This window comes from Balaenoptera physalus, assembly GCF_965194825.1.
Source record: "Balaenoptera physalus genome assembly, chromosome: 4".
NCBI lineage: Eukaryota > Metazoa > Chordata > Mammalia > Artiodactyla > Balaenopteridae > Balaenoptera > Balaenoptera physalus.
Window position 1 is genome coordinate 64,227,280 of NC_138891.1, and position 16,539 is coordinate 64,243,818.

The window sequence follows — 16,539 nt, forward strand, 5'->3', positions numbered from 1 at the left end:
CTGTAAATGGAAATTGTAGGATTTACTGAGGATTAAAATATAAAGTATGTAAAAATATTACTATTTTCATTGTTAATAAGTAAATAAGCTACACGGTACTGGCACATAGCAGGTAAGCTAAATGGTAATTATTATAATGATTAATGTGTTCATATTTATTCATTGTTATGACTTCAACATCTATTTCTTCTCAGGTTACCACTGACATACATTAAATTCCTCTGGCCAAAAAAAAAAAAAAAAAAAAGAAGAAGAAGAAGAAAAAAGAAAAAAATTCCTCTGGCTACAGTAAGAATACATGGGCCTTCATATCCATGTGACTTTTGTCAAAGGGTATAATTTGGGAAAAGAAGAAAAGGTGCCACAAATACCAGTGAATAAATCACCACTTCAGATGCTTTTGCCGTATTTTGTCACTATTTTGCATCTTCACAGGATAACCCAATAAAGAGTGCATGGTCACTGAGATGGGTGACTATCAGAAGAAAAATGAACTCCATTGCAGGACTCTGTGTGAAATAAAAAATAACATTTATCGAACATGTTCTGCATGCAAGCACTGCTCTAGGGGTTTTCAGATGTGTTATCTCATTTACTCTCACAAAAACCTGTTAAGATATAAATATTATGGTATCTATTTTATAAATAGAGAAATTGAGGTTCAGGAGATTTAAGGGACTTGCCCAAGCTCACATAGGATGGTGACATATGCAGAGCAGATATGTACCAGCAGGTGTATACTAGCAGCTATAATAGCCATCAAGCCTGGAATTAAATGTCCTCCAAAGGCCCAGTCCAATATAAAAGAGAGTAAGGTCAGCATCTTCTCTGGGTCTCTCCTGTGACTCTTGTCTCTTTCTCCACAATGTTTCTCATTCCCGTTCAACTCCCATATTCATTACCCACACTATAGTATTACCCACAGGGACAGATAATGCAGCATTGATCTCAGTCTGTGGCAGGATTTCAGAGAGAGTGGGAGAGGGTTAGACACTGGTTACCTGCAGAGAAGATGCCATCTGCTCCACAAATCACAATGGCTTTTACTGTATGGTCTGTTAGAGCTTTCTGCAGACCCTCTTTTATTCCACGGAGAACAGTCTGACTAAAAGGGAAAAAAATTACATGAAGCATGAGTCAGAATCAAATTTCTACCATCTCAGAGGTTTGTTTTTCCTTTCCTAACAATGAAAAATTAAACACAAGATGTATAAAAATCCTAGATACTTATCATTAAACTTCCACTAATTTAGCAAATAATATATGTGTCTACTGTAAATTAAGCACTGAGCTGATTAAACACATAAACTTTAGGAAAAAAAAGTGTTTTCCTACATTTTGCTGTAACTTTGACCACTTATAATCAGCACTATCAATTTAAAAATATTATATACATATCCTATGTACAGTGAGGGTTTACAACATCCTAGGGAGAACAAAATGTACACAACACAATATCACACTAAGATGAGTGCTGTAATAAAGGTACAAAGAAAGTGACGTGGAACTTCTGAGAGGAAAGAAAGTCTTTTTTTTTTAAATAAATTTATTTATTATTCATTTATTTACTTATTTTTGGCTGTGTTGGATCTTCGTTGCTGAACGTGGGCTTTCTCTAGTTGTGGTGAGCGGGGGCTACTCTTTGTTGTGGTGCACGGGGTTCTCATTGCGGTGGCTTCTCTTGTTGCGGAGCACAGGCTCTAGGCACACGGGCTTCAGTAGTTGTGCTCATGGGCTCAGTAGTTGTGGCTCACGGGCTCTAGAGCGCAGGCTCAGTAGTTGTGGCGCATGGGCTTAGTTGCTCCGCAGCATGTGGGATCTTCCCGGACCAGGGATTGAACCCGTGTCCCCTGCATTGGCAGGAGGATTCTTAACCACTGCGTCACCAGGGAAGTCCCAAGAAAGTCTTTTCAATTTGTCATATTGGCATAATATAAGAAAACTGAAATTGTCTAAAAATAACAGTCTAAGCGACGTGGAAGGGGCTGCAAGTTACCCCCAAATATCCCTCCATCCCGACATTCTTCGAAGTATTAAACATCTGGTTTTTAGCTGGATACATGGCTGCCCAAAATAAAGACTACATTTCCCAGCAGTAAGGTCAGCCCGAGGCATTAATTTCTGGCCAATGGGATGGAAATGGATTTGGTACATGCAACTTTTGGGAATAGTCCTCAAAGGATTGGGTATGCTTTTTGCTTTTTCTTTCCTCCCTACGCCTGGCAGGAATGCAGATACGATGGCTAGATTCAGAGCAGCCATTATGGATCAAGAGGTGGAAGCTGTTTATTGAGGATGGCGGAGCGAAAGATAGACAGAATTGGGATCACTGACGGTTGTGGAGCAGCCATACCGGCCATTCCAGGACGCTGCTGTGAGAGACATCAACTTTTTCTTATTGAATCCATCATTATTTTGAGTTTTCTGTCACTAGCAGCCAAGCCTAATCCTAACTAATTTAGGAGGTAAAGGCAAGGTCTGGGAAAGAAAGGGCATGTAGTAGACTTTGCCACATTTCAGTCATCCACAGAGGAGATAGTTAAAGCCAAGATTGAATGAGTCTGCCAAAGAAAAAGAAGAGAGAGCTGAGGGTAGATCTAGACGATCTAAGAGGTGGGAGAGGCTCAGCAGAGTGATTCAGTACCAAGGGAGCCCAAAGTCACAGAGACCAAGAGAGGAGAATTTGCCATGAAGCAGAGGATCAACAAGTGCCAAGGGATGATAAAGGAGGAGAACTGGGAAGAGTGGTGAGGAATTGCTTAAAGGAAAAACGATAGAACCAGAGTCCAATCGGTTTTGCCTTAGAATTCTAAGTATTTGGGGAACATTTTATACAGAGTGAAAAAAAATCTTAAAACAAACAACAACAACAAATGTCCATAAAGCCAGATTGTTCAGACCAGCAACTATGAGTTAAAACCTCAGGGAATAAAGGAGATACTCGCCCTTGTTTATGGCAATTCCCTTTTACCTAGTTACTTTTCACCATTTAACCCAGATGAAATCAAACAAAACCTCTTGCCTTCAACTAGTTAATTACAAACCAAATCTGCTAATGGAAAACTGATTCTGAACCATCCATACTATTGAGAAGTCCAAAAGGCACATATTTCCTTCTGGGTAAACGATGGCTGGAAAATGAGCCCAATCTGTGCCACTGAGGAGACAAGGCTGGCTTTTCCCATTTCAACCAACCCCTACTCTTTTATTTCTTATGTTCTTGCTAATTTTGCAAAAATCAAACACAGGAAAAAAAGAAAAATGAAAATGGCTGTAGTAGATATAGCTTTACTAGATTCTAGCTGAGTGAAAAGGACAACAACTTTGTAGCAATGTCAAGGTCACAGGGGTTAAGAAATTATTTTCTCCCCTTAATATTGTCAGGCATGGAGAAATGGAGTCTAAAGGTAACATTTCATGAGTGATGACCAAAGATCTTTAGCTTCTGTCACTATAGGAAGTCTTTCTTGTGACAATTTTTTAAAGCCAGGGGGTCATCGAATCAAGTCGTGGCTTGTGAGCAGCATTCTTCAAACAAAGAAATAGAAAAGAAAATATATCAAACAAAACAAATAAGTTTTGTTTCACGAAACTTTGTTTTCAGTTATGTATTCGTATGTGTGTGTGTCTTAGGTTGCTATGTAAAACATGGATTCCTGTGTGGATTATAATTTTAAAAAGTGTGAAAGCCATTGTTCTGGGAGATGGGCCTAGTAATCAGACATGTCCTACACTTGTAAAGAGGGTTGGCATTCACCTGAATAGAAGGAAACCTGGCTGGCTAAAGGAAGCAAGGAAAGATTTGAACTATTTGTTTGGGCCCAAAAATATTCAAATAAGAATCTCTCACTTAGCTAGGAAGAAATAATTTCCTACATAAAATTAGAAATAGGAAGGGAAAAAGGAAGGAAGGGAAGAAGAAAAGTGTAAAGCAAAAAAAAAAAAATTGGGAACCTGTTAAACTTGATGAATGTGCTGGGACACACACCTCTACCTAAATATAGGTTCAGAAGAAGGTAGATGGGAAAGGGCAAGAAAGCATTTATTCCCAAGTGGTGAAAATCTTGATGCAGCTGCAATGAATCCTGAGCAGCGGGGCCTGCTGGTAGGGGCTTGTAACAGGCCTTCTGACTAATAGTAATAATGATAGCGAACATCTGCTAAGTGCCAGTTTATAATCTCTAACGCATTTAAACCTCACAACAACTTAATGAGGTAGATACATTTCTCCTGCAAGGGTGGGTAGGGGGCAGGTTAAATAACAGAAACATTTTAAGTAGTTATGGTAAAATATTCCTAGTTATAGGTAGTAGACTGTGGAACCTTTTTCCCCAAGTTCTAGGTGGGCACAGTTTCCCATTATGAGCAGAGGTTAAGGCAGAGTCCTAATGTTTAGTAATTCTAATAGGAATACAGTCAAGTTCAAAACTGATATGTAATCATATTACTCATGTTTTTCTTCATCAAAGCCAAAATAATAAATATTTTGCTTTTTTCTGAGAGTGGCAAGTAAGTGGACATTATCATCCTTGAATGATTTTATTTCTGAATTTTTTATATTTTTAAATGCAAAATTTTATATTAAAATAATTATATTAGTGCTAATGATAAAATCGAATCTGATGATAGTAGGACAAAAATTCAGTTAAAATTTGTATGTCTTCTCATTACAGTCTCTTTTTGCTCCAGCATCATGTGATAAGGATTTTCACCAAAAGTCTTTCTCTTTATGCTTTATATGTTCTCTGTAAATTATCATTTCTTCTAATCCTACTCCCTGTGGATGGGTGGCTCTTTCCTAGGCTGATGTATCACTATACTTTTTTCAGAGATATAAAAGAACCAAACTTATATAACGTCATTAACTTTCAAAAGAGCAGCGTTAATCTCACTTTTCAAAGTAATGCTTTTACAAGTTTAACAAGGAAGGTACTCCACAGTAGTTCTTCAGAAAATGCTATTTAATAGGCTTATTCCGACATGGGCTTAACCCGACATGGATCTTCCACGGAAGCACGAAGACCTTGAGGTTTAGAACAGACCAAGAGATATACCTTTGCATATCTGGGCCAGGACACAATTCTCTTTTACTCACTGTGTTGGCATTAAAGGGGATCTATATTTTTAGCAGTGTGAAGCCAGTTTATTGTTGGATTCCTAAAACTTTTAGTCACACATTATAAAGGTGGCCTGGACTCGAGGTTGGGAAGTGAAGAATCAAGGTCCAGCCAGCATTGCATTAAGACCTTTGGAATAGAAAGTACGCCTGAGAAGTCAGGGCTGCAAGCAAGCAGAAGAGTCCAGCACGAAGTGAGCACGGACAGACCCGATCCGTCCCAGCTCCCCCGCTTCGTAGCCATCTGTCTGCCTCTCAGCCTCGGTTTCCTTACCAGTGAGAGAGTTCTCTGCAAACAGACACTGAGCTAACCAATGTAAAAGGCCCTGGCATACGCCCAGGTTTAATCCGTGTCAGTGTCTCTCTCCGTTTAAACCAGCAGGGGAGCGTCAAAGCCTCCACTGCAGGCAGGCGGCTAAGACCCTGCTCGCTGTCCCCGGGCTGAAGGCGGCCGAGCCCGTTACCTGAGCGCGTTGACAGGCGGGTTTCGTAGGCGGATCAGCGCCAGGCAGTTCTGCAGCCGCGTAAACTCAGCCATGTTTCCTCAGTCGCCGAGGTCGCCTCAGCTCTTGGCCCCAGGGAGATATCACTTTCACTGGGCGCTGGGCCGGCCCCGCGAGGAGGGGCGCCCGCTGGGCCAATGTGAGCTCGGCACCGCCTCCCGCCCCCCGGGCCGCTCCCGGGCACCGACGCCCATCATCCATCCCAGACCTCCTCCTTCCCCGGACCACAGCCCCGCGCTCTGCAGAGCCCTGTCGTCTCTTCCTCTTTGTTGGCTCTTGTCCTGCTCCCATCACAAAGTAGATCAGGGAGGACGATGGAAAATGAGAGGAATTGCCAGCAAGTCGAGATTTGCAAACCGTTGGCCCAGAGGGGCTGGCTTCTCTGGACAAGTTCTAGGTTCCCTAAGTTGGTGGAGCTGTGTCCTCATCACAGTTTTCATCTTCACGATCCTTCTTAACAGGGACAGATATCTGGGATCCTGACAATTATGTGATATGACACACACCTGGAACACATAAAATACACAAATCATGCATTTCACCTAAATGGGTAGGGTACTAATATCAAATATTTACAGAACCGTCATACAGCGACCTAGTGAAACCTTCAACTTTCCTGTCTGCCCAATCCTTCCATTTCTTTCTTCTTCTGCCATTCCTAAAGATTGTGATTTCTGATACTTCAACCATGAATTGAGCACCTATTATGTGCTAGGCTGTAGGCAGGAGACTAAAGATAAATAAAGCCTCCTTCAGGCTGGGACAAAGTTTTTAAAGATGCAGTTGGCCTCAGGCAGTCTCCACAGTCCATCAAGGGGCCAGAACGCAGTCTGGAAGTTTCAGAGGAAAAAACAATGGAGCGGTTTTATTCACTAATGTTTCACCAATTTTAGCAAAGATTAAGGATTATTTTCATAGATTTTCTTTTACCTGTTGAAAATAAAACCAGGTTCCTACTCCTAGGAAAGTACCCATTGCCTTGAAGCCCTGAAAACAAGTAGCAGTCAGAACCCATCTAATCTGTCAAGGACAACTTATCGAGGACAGCCCCTCATGTTTTTTTTTTTTTTTTTTTTTTGGCTGCGTTGGGTCTTTGTTGCTGCGCGTGGGCTTTCTCTAGTTGCGTCGAGCAGGGGCTACTCTTTGTTGCGGTGCGCAGGCTTCTCACTGTGGTGGCTTCTCTTGTTGCGGAGCACGGGCTCTAGGCACTTGGGCTTCAGTAGTTGTGGCACGTGGGCTCAGTAGTTGTGTTCGCGGGCTCTAGAGTGCAGGCTCAGTAGTTGTGGCGCACGGGCTCAGTTGCTCTGCGGCATGTGGGATCTTCCCAGACCAGGGATTGAACCCGTGTCCCCTGAATTGGCAGGCGTATTCTTAACCACTGTGCCACCAGGGAAGTCCCAGCCTCTCACTTTTGATAGCCAGCCAATCACAAACAGCCCAGGGCACACGCCTCTGAGTGCCAACATTCAACATCAACCAGCCTCTTACAAGTGGCATCAATCTCTACAGCCTCTAAAATTCGCCAATCCCTGAATTCAACCTTGCCCAAAAACTATATGTAAGATCAACAGTCTGCTCTGCTTGGAGAGACTATGTATGACTAGCACAGCTTTCCCTTACTGTAGGAAGCAATAGATTCAGTATTGTCTTTTCAGATGTCGGCCTCTAGGGGAACAATTCTGCCATTCATCTTAACAACTTTGAGTACCTCCACAAAGGCCGTGTAGGCAAGGCTTAACAGTTCTGAAATTGCTCCTGGAGGAAGTGGAGATCAGCATGGTGTGGAGCCGTTTTGAGGCATTTTTCTCATCTACATCTTGGAGTCAGCCACAGGTCATTTCTCATCTATCTCCCTAGTTTCATTTGAACACAGAGCTTTCTGCCTTGCACCTCCCTCCCCTTAGGTACAGCTGCAAATTTCTGTGTAAGTCTATAAAACTGCTTGGCAGTAGTTTACTATTTTTTTATTCTATTTTTTTTAGTGAAACAAGTAAAAGGTTTATTAGGAGGAAAAAAGTACATGTGAAGAGACACACACGGGCGGGCTCAGAGGGAGAGTCGCGCCTTTGTGGTAGTTTAAATCACTTATATGCGGCCTTTCTTCTGGGTTTCCTCTGGCCAATCATCTTGCTTTGCCTGACTCTGAGTCCGTATTTGGTATAACTCAGGGTCCTCCCCTGTGTGCATGCGCACCTCTTAGCCAAGATGGATTCTAGCGCAGAAGTCTATGGAAAGGTTGACGCCACGTATTATGGGGTGGTGCCCCCTCCCTTTTTGGCCCCCAAGGAGTCTTTCTATGCATGGATAGTCGGGAAAGTCTCCTTGACCTCGAGAATGAGAAATATCTGGTCTCTATCTTTTATCTGGGGAGGACTCAGCTCCTCCCTGCCTTACTTGGCAGTAGTTTAGAGTTGGCTCCTCAGCAAGGCAGGGATTAGGGTGAGCAAGAAAGGTCCCTAGTGGGCAAAACTGAAGAGGGCGCTCACTCTCAGTTTCATGCAATTGCTGACCCTGCCCTGCTCCTCAACAACAGCGATCCCCACAGTTCCTGTAATCTGTCATCCAGCCCCTCCTGTTTGGTGTCATACTGTGGGACTAGGGCTGCAGGTAGCAGATACCATGCTGATCTTTCTTTTGCTGTCTATGTAAATAATAAACTGTCTAAATCTATTTGGACTCCTTACGGGCCCAATCTATGGCAGTGTAGCAAGCTAATATAGCAGGTGCCACCATGATGATGTTTACAGACCACTTGACCCCTTGACAGTCTCTTGATCATTGTGATGAACTATTACATTCTTAAATTGTCTTCTCATTAGTTCCAACAAGTGCTACTTAACTGGATGCCATTCCTCTTGACTAACGCACTTCCACATCATTTGCATGTTACTGCTTTTGCTTGTTAAATATGTCATTTTCATTGCTGTCATGGTGTTGCAATTCACAAATAGATCAGTTGATCAGGACTTCCCTGGTGGCACAGTGGTTAAGAATCCGCCTGCCAGTGCAGGGGACACGGGTTTGATCCATGGTCTGGGAAGATCCCACATGCTGCGGAGCAATTAAGCCTGTGCGCCACAACTACTGAGCCTGCGCTCTAGAGCCCATGAGCCACAACTACTGAGCCTGTGTGCCACAACTACTGAAGGCCACGCGCCTAGAGCCTGTGCTCTGCAACAAGAGAAGCCAACAAAATGAGAAGACTGTGCACTGCAACAAAGAGTAGCCCCCGCTAGCTGCAACTAGAGAAAGCCCATGAGCAGCAATGAAGACCCAATGCAGCCAAAAACAAGAAAAAAAGAAAAAGAAATATATTCAATGGCCATCATTAAAAAGTCTACAAATAACAAATACTGGAGAGGGTGTGGAGAAAAGGGAACGCTCCTACACTGTTGGTGGGAATGCAAGTTGGTGCAGCCACTATGGAGAACAGTATGGAGGTTCCTAAAAAAAACTAAAAATAGAGTTGCCATATGATCCAACAATCCCAGTCCTGGGCATATATCCAGACAAAACTACAATTCAAAAACATAGATATACCCTTATGTTCATAGCAGCACTATTTACAATAGCCAAGACATGGAAGCAACCTAAATGTCCACTGACACATAAATGGATAAAGAAGACGTGATACACATATATAGTGGAATATTACTCAGCCATAAAAAAGAATGAAATAATGCCATTTGTGGTACATGCATGGACCTAGAGATTATTATACTAAATGAAGTAAGTCAGAAAGATAAATACAAATGCCTTATGATATCACTTATATATGGAATCTAAAATATGACACAAATGAACTTATCTATGAAACAGAAACAGACTCACAGACAGAGAACAGACTTGTGGTTGCCAAGGGGGGGCAGGGGAGGGATGGATTGGGAGTTTGGGACTAGCAGATGCAAACTGTTATATTAAAAAATGGGTAAACATAGTCGCTCTAGTCGTCGTGTGGTTCAGCGTGTCCTTTGTGAGGCTCGCGTCAAGGGAGGGCTCTGGGATGCAAGGAGGGCGATAAAGGACAGGTTTGGACTAGGCCACCACGGCGCTGCCTTAGAAAGACCTGGTCCCTCCTCTCGCGTCCTTCAGAACCTGAGCCACCGCGTTTAGCCGGTGGGACATGCAGTGTTCTTTCTAAGGATAGTTTCTGCCTTTCTGAGGAAAAGATAGAGGCAGAAAGGATGATGGCTGAGTGTTTGAGAAATTGTTCTCGGTTAAGGAGACAGTGTGGGATTCAGTGACCTTCGCTGATGTAGCTGTGGATTTCACCCAGGAAGAGTGGACTGTACTGGACCCCTTTCAGAGAAAGCTTACAAAGATGTGATGCTGGAGAACTACAAGAACCTGACCACAGCAGGCAAGAATCCACAATGGACGGGAACTCTATGACTGTGAGCAACATAGGAAAGACTTCAGTGAACACTGGAGAACTCAAAATGGAGGCAACACTTAACAAGCATAATGAGTATGAAAAAAGCTTCCTTACTCCACAGAAGAAAACCTCTAATGTTGAGAAGTATTCTGTGTTTAATCAGTGTGGAAAAGCCATCATCCTGACTCCAGATATTGTGGACGGGAAAACCAGCATTGGAGAGAAAGCCTTGGAATGCAGTGATGAAATCACCTTGTCCTATCGATGTCAGGCATGTAGGAAAGCCCTCAGTGGTCCTGATTCACTTGACGTGAAAAGAGCACACTGGAGAGATGGTCTTCAAGCATAAGGAATGTGGGAAAGTCATCCATCTCACAACCCAGCCTGTTACGGCTCACAGTGAAGCCATACTACTGCGAAACATGTGACACTGAATTATCAGCGGATTAGTCTTAACTGCCCTGAATGCAGTGTAATGGATACATTACACTAGCCCTGGATGGCAGTCTGATTTTCTGAAATAAGACCTATGGGTCCAGCAGAATTTGTTGCAGTTGCCTGAGTCTGAGACCTCATGGGTCATGTTAGAGGTTTATATGCAGGTTGGCCTCATTCTGCTGCTTCTACTCCTAGTGATAGTGTCATCAACAAGTGCTCACTGAGATCCATGAAGCAGATTTCATCCCAGCTTTCGTTCATCAGTGGCTGACCAGATGTCATTTTCATGTGAAAATTCTCCATAAGCCAAGTTGACGTGTCAACCAGGAGTAGCTTATTGAAGACCCTCCTCCGTGCATCGCTCTTGCTCCTGCTCATCATGTTGTACATGTGAATACAAGGCCCTGACCCCTTTTTTTCTCAGAATTGAGAAATGCAGTGAGGAGCTTGGAAAGACGAGATCATCTCGCCCATTGAGACAACAAGCAGGCTTGGTTCCTGCTTCAAAGAAACTGAAATAAATTCCACAACCTCAGCATTCCTCTCCTGTAAGACAACCCAGTGTATGTGCAGACTCCACGTGGGCCCTCAGTGTCACCCCTGAGAGACTCAGGGACAAAGGGAGCCAGTACAAACAGGCTAACTTTACTTGGAGGAAGGGAATAATCAAGTCATAGATCCAACTGTTTTGGTGATGGAGACGTGACTTCCTGGAAGAGGCAGAACAGTAGTGGCCAGGCTGGGTGGAAAGACAGAAAAGCATCTGGAATCCAGTAATGAAAGCTCTTCCCCAGACATTTGCCCATGTTTGGGGCAAGAAGAGGGAACAGGGATCCCTGCTGTCCTACTTCTTAATGAGCCTCAACAATAAGTGTATCAGTAATTATATCAGTTTCCTTTTCCTTAATTTCTTAATCTTACTGTAGCATTACTTTTTTTTTTTTAAATGACCACGGTTGAAGATTTGATGGGGGTTCATAATGATGCAGTTGACAGGGAAATTTGGTTGTTTCTGAGATATACATTTTGGAGTAATAACTAGAATTATGACTTATAACATTATACCAGAACATATAAGATTTTTAGAAATTTCATGTAATGTCTGAAACATTTATATTAACAAATTTCCATATGGATGGCCCAAAGAAAGTTTAGTATTAGTTGTTTTTTTTTTGTTTGTTTTTTTATACTGCAGGTTCCTGTTGGTCGTCGGTTTTGCACACATCAGTGTATACATGTCAATCCCAATCGCCCAATTCACCACACCACTGTAGCATTACTTTTAAAATGCCTCTTTTGATATAGACATTATATGGAGTTTTAAGATGCCCAGGTATTTGAAACGCAGTCTTAAAATCCTTTTTCCCCCCTTGGTGTATTTACTCTATAATATAATGTAATTACTAATAAATTTGGGTTTGTGTCTAGCCAAAAAAAAAAAAAAAGGGTAAACAACAAGGTCCTATTGTATAGCACAGGGAACTATATTCAATATCCTGTAATAAACCATAATAGAAATAATTTTTAAAAAGAAGTGTATTCAATATCTTATAATAACCTATAATGGAAAAGAATCTGAAGAAAATATGTATATATATATATATATATATATATATAATATAATGAATTACTTTGCTGTATACCTGAAACTAACACAATATTGTAAATCAACTATACTTCAATTAAAATAGTAGTTCATTACAGCTTAAAAGAAAAATATAAGAATGTAAATATAAAACTTTTATGTACTAGAACGTGTAAATATATACTCATGGTAGAACAGAGCTAGCTATCTAAACTTGGCTTGCCCTGCATTGGTGATCTTTTAGCTCTGGAATCAAGGTGTGGTGTTGCAACACTTCATTTGATAGTGACATGAAGCCATCAGAGCAGACTGCTTTGGTAAACCAATCAGGTTTTTCTGGAACGAATGCAAAATATTGCTTTCCAGCTGGAGTGATAAAATCTCTCACATGTTCTCTTTAATGTCCTTTCCCCTCTCCCTGTGGGATACAAATGGACACAAGCCTCCAGGGGAGGATAAAGCCACAGAAGCCGGACTTCTCAGATGATTCTGTAAAGGAGAGCTGGCCTGCTGACTGGAACCAACATGGACTGTTACTGGCCAAAGAAAGAAATTTGGGTCTGTTTGTTAAAGACTTTTAACTTATTGTAACTAATATAGTGAAGGAAGGGGCAGTGAGTACACACTTCCACAGTGAAGTTGGCTGACACTTGAGGACAAAAGCTGCTCATATTAGTGTCTGAAATGAGAGATGGGATAAAAATAATTTCTTCACTATACCAATACCATCAGTAATGGTAATTTTATAAATTCAAGTGGCTTGCTCAAGTTCTGAGCCTTGGAGATACACCCCACACACACACGCACACACATATTCAGTATCTTAATGATGAAGATAAGCCATCAGGATTTCTAAAGAAGACCCAGCTATGGCAAAAGTGACTCCGTCACACGTTAATCATTTTCACCAGGTGAAATGTCAGAGATCAACGACATAATACTGAGCATATTTAAAGATCACGCCCATGTGCTGCAACAAAATTTGAGTTGAATGCAGCCAAAAATCGAACTGAGAATTCATTCACTGCTATCTCCCCATGTTTCAGCCTCTCAGCTTTCCAGTGGGCTCTGGTTTTCACTTTAGGTTTGCAAATAGTTTTTCATTAAATGCCATCTGTCAACTTCTGAACTGAAAATCATGTACGAAAAATGTCCCTTCTCAACAGGATAGCGCCTTTTGTGACACTCCTGGCATTCTCTGGCATCCAATTTCATTTCATGTTGAAAGTGCAATTAGGCTGTAGTTCACCTTTATGTTTTCTCAGATCTTTCTCTGGATTTCCCACCATATCATTTTACTGAAGAGACTATTTCACCTGCTAATAAGAATCCTTTTCAAAAAAAAAAGAATCCTTTTCAGATTTTTCTGACAAACTGGCACCATTTAGAAAAAGGCTACATATATATAAATTTGAGAGACGCTCTAGCTTATTTAGTCTAATATTCTCTCAAATATAGGAATGCCTCAACAACATTCCTAGCACCAGATTACCCACCTCTCTTGAATGCTCTCAATGAAAGGGAGCTCAGTACTCTGCATGGTAGACATTTTTGCTTGCTAAAAATTTGCACTATTCCTTAGGACTTTCCACTCCCTAGTCTACTTTTGTTCTCAAAAGTAATTACTCCATGATTCTACTTTTGCTATACACTGTCTTCCTTTAATTAGAACAGTCTTTCATCAAATACTTAAATATGCTAACAAGTCTGTCCCAGCCTGCTCTTCTTAGGCGCTTCCTCAGGTACCACCATTTCTCATATGAGAAGCAATCTCTAGTTTCGCACTACGTGGGTTGTTCTGGACACTCTTCATGTTTGTCAATGGCAATGATTCTCTGTATTCTGCACCTGTCATCAATCAGGTGATATTCATGTTCCCTTAACTCATGTTTGTTCTTTTTTCGGATCCATAAAAACTTTTTCCTTTTAAATTTCAAGAGATGTGCTCTTTTCTTTAAAGGATAATTAACTTTTTATTGAGATGAACTCACAACACAACTCACCCTTTGAAAGTGTACAACGATTTTTAGTATATTCACAAAATTGTACATCATCATCACTCTCAAATTCCAGAACATTTTAAGACCACAAAAAGAAACCCTGTATCCATTAAGTAGCCACTTACCATTCCCCTTTCTCATCCCCAGCAAACACAGATCTACTCTAATAGAGACACTAATCTGTCTCTATGGGTTTGCATATTCTGGACATTTCATATAAATGGACTCACACAATATGTGGCCTTTTGTGTCTGGTTTCCTTCAGTTAGCATAATGTTTTTAAGATTCATCCATGTTGTAGCATATATCAGTACTTCGTTCCTTTTTATGGCTGAATATCCACACTTTGTTTATCCATTCATCAGCTGGTGGATATTTGGGTTGTTTCTACTGTTTTGGCTACTATGAATAATGCTGCTATGAACATTTCATGTACATGTTTTTATGCAAACTATGTGTTTAATTCTCTGGGGTATATACCTAGAAGTAGAATTGCTTGGTCATATGGTAATTCTATGTTTAACTTTTTGAGAAACTGCCAAACTGTTTGGCACCATTTAGCATACAATACATACAGCAATGTCTGAGGTTTCCAATTTCTCGAAATCCTTAGCAATACTTGTTCATTTTTAAATTAGGCTAGTTGGGTTTTTTTTCTATTTTTATTTTTTTATTATTTATTTTTGGCTGCATTGGGGCTTCATTGCTGCGCGCAGGCTTTCTCTAGTTGCGGCGAGTGGGGGCTACTCTTCGTTGCTTGGGTGCGGGCTTCTCATTGCGGTGGCTTCTCTTGTTGCAGAGCACAGGCTCTAGGCACGTGGGTTTCAGTAGTTGCAGCACATGGGCTCAGCAGTTGCGGCACATGGGCCCTAGAGCGTGCGGGCTTCAGTAGTTGTGGCGCGCAGGCTCTAGAGAGAAGGCTCGGTAGTAGAGTGCACGGGCTTAGTTGCTCTGCGGCATGTGGGATCTTCCTGGTCCAGGGATTGAACCCGTGTACCCTGCATTGGCAGGCGGATTCTTAACTACTGCACCACCAGGGAAGTCCCAGGCTAGTTGTTTTTATATTGTATCTTTCTTTGTTACTAAGTGTGGTCTTGTCCCTTTTTGAGTGAATACACATTGAGAATCTGCCTGGCTTATGAAAAGCACTCAGTAAAAATAGTCATGCTATTAGATATTATTAGTATTATGTTCCTTTGAGATGAGTCGAATTGAATTGTGTTTTTCCTCTAGGATTATATTTCCATCTGCTTTGAATAGCAAACAGGATTCAAACTAATATACCATGCACTGTTAAGGTCAAAGTAAAGCAGGTTGGCACGACTCATACCTCCACTAATGTAATCATCAAAAGTTCTAGCAACTAGTATTTATTTCCAGGTTTTCCCATCAAAGTGCTTTGATTTTAAGCCTGGAGATTGTGCTGACATGATTATAGCACTGAGAAATCCCAAGGAAAAGGAAAGGGGCCATAAGACTAGGGATGGGCAAATGTTTTGATTTTTGAGTAGGCAAAAGATGTTGTTGACTGGTGCATTTAAAACAATACCTTATGAAATTTTGGAATAATTCATTAAGGAGATGGTTTGTGAAAAGGAATTTGTGATCATCAAAGATATATTGTGTTCACTAACAACAAGATATGCCAAATTAATTTCATTTCAGTCTTTGAGAGGATTAATATATTGGAAGGCCAGAGAAATGTTGTACTGAGACTCCTAGAGAGATTTAACATGGTTAGATAATGGAATCCTTGTGACTATGATGTGTGTTACTTGATAACTTTTATGAATATTTGACCAATCATATTTTTATTGAGCAGTTATGTATCCTAGGTACTGTTAATGTAATGTGAGCAAAAACATACATGGTTCCTGCCCTCATGTTCCCTGCTTCATAGTATTATGGAACAGTAGATTTTAACTGAGGGAGGTGGGGGGAGAAGCATGCATTTTGAAAATGCAAACATCTGGCACTCCCTTTGGGAGATTCTGATTCTGGGTGAACTTAGCAATTTTAAAAAGCTACCCCAGAGAATTTTAATGCACATCCTTGGTTAAGAAACTCATGAGGGAAGCTTCGAGTAGTTTGCTACAGTGTTCTTGACTTGATTCTGCCTTGAACTATGTTATTTTTCAAGCTGGGCAACTAATAATGTCAGAATAATTTCATATATACATAATATATAACTGCTCACATTATAAAATTAGAATTAAAGAGGGAAACTGTTGAGGAATTTTCCTGCTGCTTTGTACTTTATCCACAGATTGGTACAGTTCAATTCTAGATGAGTTTGTGTCACTGAGATCTAAGATATAGAGCTGGCTTTGTAATAGTCATTGGTGCTGTTCACAAACATTCTAGTTTTCTCCCCTTCTTACCCACAGTAGCATTGCACTTCCTGCTCACTGAAGTGAGGTCATGTGACATTGCTGTGGCCTATAAAATGTGAGCAGAAGTGGTGGAAGCATTAAGTTAATGGCTACTCTACTGGAACCCTTTTCCCTCTGGCTTGGCTACTG

General features: G+C 41.2%; 1 protein-coding gene across 3 annotated transcripts in view; it reads right to left on the reverse strand.

The window, feature by feature from the left end:
- Positions 1-6,646, reverse strand: part of EHHADH (enoyl-CoA hydratase and 3-hydroxyacyl CoA dehydrogenase) — a 58,781-nt gene extending 52,135 nt beyond the window's left edge. Inside the window, exons 1-2 of one of the 3 annotated variants that reach the window (XM_082461460.1) lie at positions 5,581-6,643; positions 1,002-1,105 (exon numbers count right to left, since the gene is read on the reverse strand). In XM_082461460.1, coding sequence (XP_082317586.1) covers positions 1,002-1,105; positions 5,581-5,654 — 178 coding nt within the window. In that variant the 5' untranslated portion in view covers positions 5,655-6,643. Of the gene's footprint in view, positions 1-386; positions 474-1,001; positions 1,106-5,580 lie in introns of those variants that run through there. The other 2 variants (XM_082461462.1, XM_082461461.1) reach the window with 2 other exon arrangements.
- Positions 6,647-16,539: the final 9,893 nt, after the last annotated feature.